Raw genomic sequence first — 9,666 nt, forward strand, 5'->3', positions numbered from 1 at the left:
CACACACACACACACACACACACACACACACACACACACACGCATACAGGTAGATTTCTTTACTCGTTTTTTTAAAAACAAATAATTTGATGCTCCAGAGCAACAAGTGAATCAAAAAAATCTGCGTCTTTTACTCTAAAATGTAAATTCGTTTTTTTTTGGTTCCTTATGTTGACAGGATTTCCATTCATTTTATGCTCCAATGTAAAATATTTTAGAACTAATAAAATGAGGAAACCAAATATGAAATTAATTGCTCCAAAAATAGAAATACATTTCTATTTCGTAGATATTTATAGGAAATAAAACCCAGTTTTTCTCCGTTTCATTCGCTCAAATCTCTCTGGTAAGTATCACATGTTTACACCTATTTACAAAAAAAAGCAGAGGAAAAGTAATTTGTGCTCTAAGATCTAATTTGTTTTATTGCACTGCATTTCACCACTAAATATTTCGTCCCAATACGTATTTGTGTTATTTGCCTAATTGGAACTCTTCCCCGTGTCCACATTCGTTTGGACATTTGTCCTAACTCTGTCCCCCCCTGTCCCCGCAGTGACTTGGATCGGCCTCCTGTCCCGTCAAGCTGCAGCATCGGGGGAAACCGAGCCATTGGCCTGAGCTGGGAGGAGCAGTGACCGCCTGTAGCATGATGTCCTACCTCAAGCAGCCCCCCTACGGCGTCAACGGCCTGGGGCTCAGCGGCGCCATGGACCTGCTGCACCCGTCTGTGGGCTACCCAGGTAGGGGCCCCGGAAATATCACCGATAACGGATTATTGCTGATTTTCGACCGTTTAATCGACCTAAAGAGGCGTTCATTCTGTGCGCATGTAAAATAAAATAATTAAATTACAATAATGACGTCATTCAAAGTGTTTAATTAGCTGCAGAAATATCTTCGTGTTTGAACCCTTCCTAAAATTTAACGTTAAAATTCCTTTTTAAAACTTCTGCGCGTTTTGCAGGCTCGCTTTTAAATCAATTTGGAACTTTTTAAAACGGGGGAATTAAGAATCCGCTTGATGCTGAAGTGTGAAGATTTTAATTTTTAATCTTTATTTCTGCGGTAAACCGTTAACGGCTCTTCTTCATCCCGCAGCGAATCCCCGGAAGCAGCGGCGGGAGCGGACGACCTTCACCCGGACCCAGCTCGACATCCTGGAGTCCCTGTTCGCCAAAACCCGCTACCCGGACATCTTCATGCGGGAGGAGGTCGCGCTGAAGATCAACCTGCCGGAGTCCAGAGTCCAGGTGGGACCGGAAGCCGTTCGGTGCGCGCGAGCCGACCGGGCGGAGCTAAAGTTCAGACGGGCTCTGTGTAAATTACAAAAATAAATAAAAACAAAACGTTGTTAAATAAATAAATACAAAGTTTACGTCATACGGAAATAGTTTTTTTTTTTTTTTACTTTGAGCAGGAATTTATGGAAAGTCCACGATTTAACTTTAATCTAAATTAGCTTGTGTGCTAGCGAGCTAGCTGGAATGACGCAGGTATCAAACATTATCGATGCAGTTCAATATTTCTGACTATAATTAATTCCCACACGTGGCATCGGTTGACGCTAAATTGCGCCTGCAGGTCACCGATTAAGCCCCGCGGATTGATAGATTGTGATCGATAACGACTGGATCAGTGAAATTATGGACTAGTTTGTTAATGAGTTATCGGGAAATTCCAGCTGGGCCGTTAAACCAGAGGCCGGATGGAGATGGTTGCGTTCACGTGTTGTCGTTTTTCTCTTATTTCTCTAAGAAGAAAGAAACCACATTTAAAATGAAGTCCATCTGAATCTGGTATATATTTATATATATTTTATTTGATGCAAGGCCAGTTTATTTATGCTGGATCATTCAAATACAGCGTTGATTTAAAAATAAGACATTTAAAAAAAAACATGAAAAGGAAATTACAAATTCAGACCATGAGGGATTATTAACATTATTAACAGCACATTTAAGTAAAATGCAATGAAAACAAACCGGAGGGAGATTACATTTAACTATGAAATAGATAAGATTCCTTTTGAAAATACTGCCGGTAAATAATTACATTTTAGGGCCTGATTTAAATAACAGTTTGAGCAGATCTGGGTTTGTTCATCAGCTGAGGAGCAAAAAAAAAGTTTTTATCCCAGAAGATCTGAGGACTATTTAGTGATTTACAGACCAGGATTTCAGGATCTATCCTTTGACACACGTGAAGCAGCGATCTTCGGGTCGACGCTCTACTCCTGCAGTCTGGAGACTGTCTGAACTCGTGGATCTATAATTAAGAGGTCTGGCGTGCACCAACAAATCCTGCGTGAGCTGCAGGACGGCGTTGAGCAGGCGCTGCTCTTTAGAGGCATTAGAGGAGATATGCAGGCCGGTCCTGCTCTTTCACAATTTGAATTATTCTCAGAATGTGTGTGTGAAACGGAATGCTCTATGATCCAGTCCTCTCTGTGCTCTAAAGTTACCCTACTGTGCGGTGAAACCAAATAGCCTGTTATCTTAGCGCCGTCTCCCAGGTATGAAATCGGACCCCTGGCTGCTCTGAGCCCAGGGGGGGGCCGTGATGGAAATGAACCTTGATAGCTAATAACCCCCAATTTTCCTCTATAATGTGCTCCCAGTGAGGACGGGGAGTATTTTCTTCGGTATGGAATGGTCTCTAACTCCTGGTCGGTGTTTGTCCGTCTTATAGGTGTGGTTCAAAAACCGGAGGGCGAAGTGTCGCCAGCAGCAGCAGAGCGGCAGCAGCGCCAAAGCCCGGCCGCCCAAGAAGAAGTCTTCCCCGGCCCGCGAGAGCACCGGATCGGAGAGCAGCGGCCAGTTCACTCCTCCTGCGGTCTCCAGCGCGGGCTCGTCCTCCTCTTCGTCCTCCTCCGCCAACAACACGGGTCCGGTGGCGTTGAGCAGCACCTCTACCTCCATCAGCACCGTCTCCTCCATCTGGAGTCCCGCCATCTCCCCCGGAAACGCTCCTCCTCCCGCCGTGGCCCCGCTTCCCGAGCCCGGACCCCCTTCCAACGCCTCCTGCATGCAGCGCTCGATGTCGGGCTCCGCCGCCGCCGCCGCCACCTCCTACCCGATGTCCTACAACCAGACTCCGGGCTACGGCCAGGGCTACCCCACCCCGTCCGGCTCCTACTTCGGCGGCGTGGACTGCGGCTCCTACCTGGGCCCCATGCACTCCCACCACCACCACCCTCACCAGCTCAGCCCCATGACGGCCTCCTCCATGCCGGGCCACCCCCACCACCACATCAGCCAGTCGTCAGGCCACCACCACCACCACCACCACCACCAGGCCTACGGCGGCTCCAGCCTGGCCTTCAACTCCTCCGACTGCCTGGATTACAAAGAGCAGACTGCGGCCTCGTCATGGAAGCTCAACTTCAACACCTCAGACTGCTTGGACTACAAAGACCAGGCCTCCTGGAGGTTCCAAGTCTTGTGATCAGCCCCCCCCCCCACTCCCCCATTCTCCTTTTCCCTCCCTGCTCGTCTGCTCTCTTTCGTTTTTCCAGAGAAGCATTTGCTTGTTTCTCGAGACAAAAAAAAAAAAAAGTTTATGAACCGTCCGATAAGACGGCAGCAGGAATGCTCAGACTTTCCTCCTTCTCATCCTCGACGTCTTTTTAAAATTGTAAAATAAACTTACTCCTGTCAGATGAAGAGAAAACATGATGATGGGGAGTTGGGCTTTTAAAGACACCCCTTCATGGACGAGCTGAAGAAAACCAAACCGAAAAGTCAATCCTGAACTCTTTTTGACCACCAGCTCTCTGGATGGGAGGAATGAGGAATACTTTTTCCCCACCAACAAGGAACTGCCTCCAGAACACCCCCCCCAATCAAGTCCTGTATAGTTTTTATTTCTGATATTTGTTATTTTAGGATGACAGATTTTTAGTCAGCTGTGTCAAGGAGCTGAAATATGTAAATATGTATTTGGGTCAGTTGCAGTGACCACCTTTAGTTGGTGTTTTTCCCTGAATTTTAAATTGTTTATTACCACTTTTGGGGAAAAAATAAGAAAAAAAAGAAAAAAAACATGTAAATCTTTCCAAAATATTCCAAAGAGAAGAAATTGGCCATAAAAGTTTGGTTTTATATGTTTTACTCAAAAAAAGAAAAAAAAATCTGGTAATTTAAAATGTCTAACAAAAATAAATCTCAAATCTGGTTGCAGAAGTTTTCCGGCTTTCGCCCGCTCTCTGGATTTATTAGTCTAGCTTCTGCTTTTCTCAAAAGCCGACCTCCTCTCCTGGGCATTGAAACGGGACACGATTTTGAACCGCAGCACTTGGCTCGACGTGGAGTCAGAGCATTTTTAGTTCAGTTTGATTTTTTGGAGAGGAACTGTGGATTTCGAGCTCCAGAATGACAGTGAGATGTTGAATGTATCTTAAAGGCGACCCACCCTCACACGTTCATCCAATAAAGATCCGTTAAGTCATATTTATTTCCTACAGTGGATTCTGTCTGTCTGATTCCCAACAGGGAGTCGAGTTGTGTTGGGTTTTTTAGATGCATTTATAAAAATTACTACTTTTCTCTCATTTTGAATTAGTCATACTCTTATTCAAAAGCTTGTTGACTTTGGGGGGGTACCTTAATTATAACGGGGTAAATGCAAATGAGTCCATAATTAATACAAGCCGTGAACGGCCTGCATTTCCATTTTAGAGAGTCTAATCCGCTCAGTCTTTAAACTGAAACGGCAACGTCGCCCCGTGTTTCAGGGAGACTGAGTGTGTTTTTCAACTGCGGCATTAAAAGCCCTAAATATTGAGCCGGAAGCCACTTGAACGAGGGGTCATTGAATGCACCGCTGTAATGGCGCGATAATTACTCCTGCGTTAGTTTCTGCTAAATAACCTGCAGGAATTTTACTGCCTCTGATGCTATAATTACGGAGGTGGGGCTGGGTTAGGTGTGTGTGTGTGTGCGCGTGTGCCTGCGAGCATATATGCATTCTAAAAGAGGAGGGGGGGGGGGGGAATATCAGGTCAGGTCTTTGGCAAGGTTGTTCCTTCTACCCGGTAAAGGCCACACTGGAGGAGGCAATAAAAGCAAAACGGATCATGCTAATTAATTGCCCCAATCGAACACCGTCCTTGGGCAAATACCCCCCCCCCCCCCCCCCATCCCCTGCAAAAACAAAAAGACAACAGGCAGCACTTTTCTGCTCCTCCGCCTGTTTTAATAAAGACTCAATCGTTTTGAATTAGAAACACAAACTGAACAAATTATTTAAAATGTTTTAAATAGATGCGAATATTTTCTTCAAAAATTAATCTGCCAAATATTTTCTCCACTAATCCAGGCCATAAAATACGCGTGATTTAAACCCATTTCTTATAACGTTTGTGTCGATTTAAAAGCCAAGATTTTCAGCATTAATAGGAAAAGGATTTTTCTGATCAAAACGAGGATATTTCTAGTCGAAGCCCGTCAGACCAGGCTCCGAACTCACATAAAGCTCAATCTCAAAAAAGTTTTAAATCAACTCAACATCTGAAAGAAAAAACAAAAAGAAAAACAAAAAGGCGCTCTAGAAAATATTTTTTACTTTTTCCTCTCCAGGCCTGTAAAGAATCACCCCGATGAATACACGTCACAGAAAACTAGAGACGTCCTCACTTCAATATCGATAATCCTTTCCTATCAACCTGATCAGATGAGCCACCTGATCGATACAGACCCATCGTGGTTCTGCCGCTGTGCTTTCTCTCCTTCTGTCTTTCTGGAAATGAAACTCGCCGCAGCTGAATAAATATCTGTCCACCGGGACATCAAACGTGTTTGCGTCGCCGACAGCAGCGGATTTGTTCGGATTTACGCCGAACAAACATTTGCGACAAATCTCAAATCTTTGCGGGATTGTTTAAGAAGCTGCGGGTCTCGCGTGGGTCAGCTGCTCATTTCAAACACCCGCAAGAAACGCAAAAAGGGGAAGGAGCGCGAAGGAAAACGAAACGGAAGTTTTATTGGAATAAAAAGGATGGAATTATCTGTCAAAAAGGACAAAAAAAACATCAAGTTATTGTAGAAAAAATAAATATCTAATGCTTAGTTGTAGATCAATAAATAAAAAGTCATAATACAAATAGTTTCAAGTGAAAAGCTGATAATAAAAAAAAAAAAAGGTTTTAAATTTAGGAATGACTGGAGAAAATAAGAGAATAAAGTTCCACTGAAACATAAAAATGTAAGCTCAATAACATATGGAAATACTTCAATGACATTCATAAACATTTAATTCACATTAAAGTACATTTACATTAGATTAGAATTATTCTGATGTTGAATTTCTGCTGTGAAACCCTTAAAACACAGCAGCTTCATTTTTACAAATCCTGACACAAAGCGAAGCTGAAGCTATTTTGTCAAAATGGAAATTCTAAAAAACAAATGCACAAATTTCTACAAAGAACAAAAAAAGGCCTGATACAGACATTGATTTATATTCCATCTGTGAATATTCATTAGGGACCGTTTTCAATTTGCCCAGAATCTAAGCACAAAAGCAAACGAGTGTTTGGAATCTCCGTGCAGCAGTGATTCATCTGATGATATACGGAGGGTGAAATAGTTTGTCTTTGTTAAACACGGCTCGTTTTTAAGCCTTAAATTCGTTAGAAGATTAATAACCCGTTTTTACAAACCTCCAGGTCAAACATTTCTAAATGACATTTGTCATTTTTGTCAACAGAATTTGCTTCCATTTGAGCCGAATGCTAACGCTGGACCCAGTTGGTTGCATATATATTGAGGCAATCTGAGCAATAGTGTTGCTACAACCATTAGCTTAAATAATTAGCTCTCTGTATTTGTTTTGTAGCAGGAAACAAGTTCATATGTTTCCTGAGGGGACCAAGACCAAACTTCACATCAACGTATCCCGTAGATGTCGGGATTGTCCTCAAATCCATCGACATGAACCTCAATCTGGTGCCAGAGAGAAATCCAATCAGAGCCGCGGGCGTTCGTCCTCTGGGGAGCATGACAACCCATTTATAAACTGTTGAGACTTTTTTTTTTTTTTTTTTACTGAACTAGAGACAGACAGATGAAACAGCACATGCTAAAGCGTTAGCATGCACAGAGAACCCGACGCAAGCACGTTTTGACCATCAACCTTCAGCATCAGTAAATGAAAGCACATTCCTCCAGCAGCTGATCTGAGGTCAGAGCAGGAAGACTTCCTTCCTGCTTTGATGCATCAGCAGCTGATGGGAAAATCAGACGAGACCGGACTGGTGAAAGCTGCTCAGGGTCTTAGCGGACAGAACTAATGACGTCTCACTTAAGATGTCCTCCTCTGTCCTCATCTCCTCCTCTCTGTTGCTTCTAAACGAGGGATGAGCAGAAAGGTATTTGAAGAGGGCTTGTATTATCTCATCTGGAAAGGATGCAGCAGACCCTCGCCCTGACTTGCCCTTCCCCTCAAGCCCAGCAAACACAGGTAAGCTTAATGGAGGCTGGTCGGCCTGCAGGCTCCGGCGTTTCCCCACAGAGGACGTCTTCCTCTGCGCGTGTCCAAGATGTCTGCCTGATGTTTGTCAAAATTCCTCGCTAATTTAAGTTTGTTCCTCATCGGCTAATTTCTCTCAACGCGGAGACCCAGAGGGCGGAAAGGAGGAGGAAAAACTATCCACGCGTCGGCCTCGCGAGCAGCTGAGAGATCGACAGCTAAACCTTCATGACGACCTTTGACCTATCAGAGAGAAAAAATGAAACCCATTCAACTGCAAGTTCTAAATATTACTTTGCTAAAATGGGATATCCAGCGACTGTATCGTGTTTTTCACGCCGATCACATGAAAATCGATCAATCGCTGACGACAGCAGTGAAAATATTTAGTATCAGACTTCCGAAACGCGTCATCAGAACAGAACTACGTTAAATATTATAAACAAATATTCAGTTTTCATTAATTCAACTAAAACTCTAACATTTAACTTGATCCTCAGCTGCCTCTTTGTTTGCTGCGAGGCTTCTTTTTCTTTTCTTTTTTTTTTTAAATCACAGGGTATCAAATTGAAATGTAATTTACTGTGAAGTAAAAACAGATATTCAATACAGATACGCTGCACCGTAATTAAGCATTTTTCTCGATGACTATCAGACATCTCATTCGACGACTTGAGAAGGTGTACAAAGAGAAACTCAACACGGCTCTGTCCTTTCTTACTGAGCTTTACATCATCCCGGAAACGCTCAAACTTTTTCCAGACTTCTTTCTCTGTGATATTTTGGAGGTCTTTTGTGAAACAAACCCGTACAACCTGCACCTGAGGGGAAACAGTATCGCTCTAATCACAGCCATCATTAGATGTGATAAGAAACGTTGCACAGAGGAGAGGAGGGTAAAAAAAAAAAAGACAGATAACCTGGATAATCGCAACTGCCAGAGGCTCAATTCATTTCCAAATGTTAACAAGGCCGTTCCAAAGCTCCGGCCTCCCGTGCAGAATGTTAATGTCACTAATAAGCCTATCTTTTCCCGAGTCATCTCGGTTTGGAGGAGATCTGAGCGCGAGGCAGTGCCTTAACACAACGCTGTTGGCCACATTTTTAATGAAGCATAACTACTCATGATTCCACAACGGCTGGAATAATCGCTTAGAGGGTCTTCCGTATTACCAAAGGGAAGATGCCGCCATTGGTTCAGTCAGAAAGGCTACTGTGTGGGCCATCAGAGAAGGGAGGAACTTGTGCTCGGCTGTTAAGCAATTTTGCAGCTTTTATTCGAGCTGTCAAGTGGAACAATCGGGACATAATGCAGCCTTGGTTTGCAAATGCTCAACGTGTCAAGAGAAGCACTAAAGGCATCGACAGATGCCACTTATCTGTAGCGGGCCCTGCAGTGTGACTGTATCATCAGAGGGGAAGTATAACATCCTGATGTTTGCATAAGAGAAGTATTAGTATCAGTCAGAAATGTAATTCCTTTCACCCATCCCTCTCGCAGGGAATTGACTCCCCCCCCCCCCCCCCCCAAAATAAAAAAACATACAATGATTTTTTTTTTAAGCTAACAAAACAAAACAAAAATGGAGCAGAAAAGCATCCTCGCTGATCTTCTGTCCATTTCCAACATCGCTTCTTGTATATTTTTTTGGCGGAAATCCTCTTAGAATGCAAAGTAAATAGATTACGATACGGTGAGGGATTAGAGCTCGCGCGGCGCTGTCAGATTAGCTGCTGAGCGCGGCGCGTCGACAGCTCTGACACGGCTGTGGCTGCTGTTCAGGAAAGGAGCTCCGCGCAACGCTTTAAAGACGCTGGTTGGCTTCTATTCATGAATAAAACTGTGGCCTGTAATCTCAGCCAACACACACACACGCACACACACGCACACACACACACACACACACACACACACACACGAAGCCTGGAACATTCAATATCAGCGGTGATGGAAGTATAATAGAAGTCTTCATTTTTTCAGGCTGTTTAATGGAAAGGTTTAAAACACTCCTCTTTGGTGTAACTGTTTCCATTTGGCTTCGCTCACAGAATATCCTGAATCACGTCTCTCACACATGTACTCCTGACAGATTTAACATTTGTCATTAGAGATAAGTGAATACTTATCATATAAAAGGACGGTTATCTGCGAGATGTTGTTGGGATCAATCTCACATCAGGTCTTCGATCGTTCAC

At 43.6% G+C, this 9,666-nt stretch overlaps 1 protein-coding gene across 1 annotated transcript; it reads left to right on the forward strand.

The window, feature by feature from the left end:
* The first annotated feature begins 649 nt into the window (after window positions 1-649).
* Window positions 650-3,447, forward strand: otx1 (orthodenticle homeobox 1). The gene is made up of 3 exons (XM_068741104.1): window positions 650-743; window positions 1,102-1,253; window positions 2,692-3,447. Exons 1-3 carry the CDS (start codon window positions 650-652, stop codon window positions 3,445-3,447), a joined length of 1,002 nt encoding a protein of 333 aa, XP_068597205.1.
* The last annotated feature ends 6,219 nt before the right edge of the window (window positions 3,448-9,666 follow it).

This window comes from Brachionichthys hirsutus, chromosome 7 (assembly GCF_040956055.1).
Source record: "Brachionichthys hirsutus isolate HB-005 chromosome 7, CSIRO-AGI_Bhir_v1, whole genome shotgun sequence".
Lineage (NCBI taxonomy): Eukaryota > Metazoa > Chordata > Actinopteri > Lophiiformes > Brachionichthyidae > Brachionichthys > Brachionichthys hirsutus.

What these genes read in the sequence shown, in the direction of transcription:
- otx1 (XM_068741104.1), top strand. Translation starts at nt 650, where the DNA reads ATGATGTCCTACCTCAAGCAGCCCCCCTACGGCGTCAACGGCCTGGGG. An exon ending in CCCGTCTGTGGGCTACCCAG is followed by an intron (nt 744 to 1,101) that starts GTAGGGGCCCCG and finishes TTCATCCCGCAG; the next exon opens with CGAATCCCCGGAAGCAGCGG. An exon ending in TGCCGGAGTCCAGAGTCCAG is followed by an intron (nt 1,254 to 2,691) that starts GTGGGACCGGAA and finishes TCCGTCTTATAG; the next exon opens with GTGTGGTTCAAAAACCGGAG.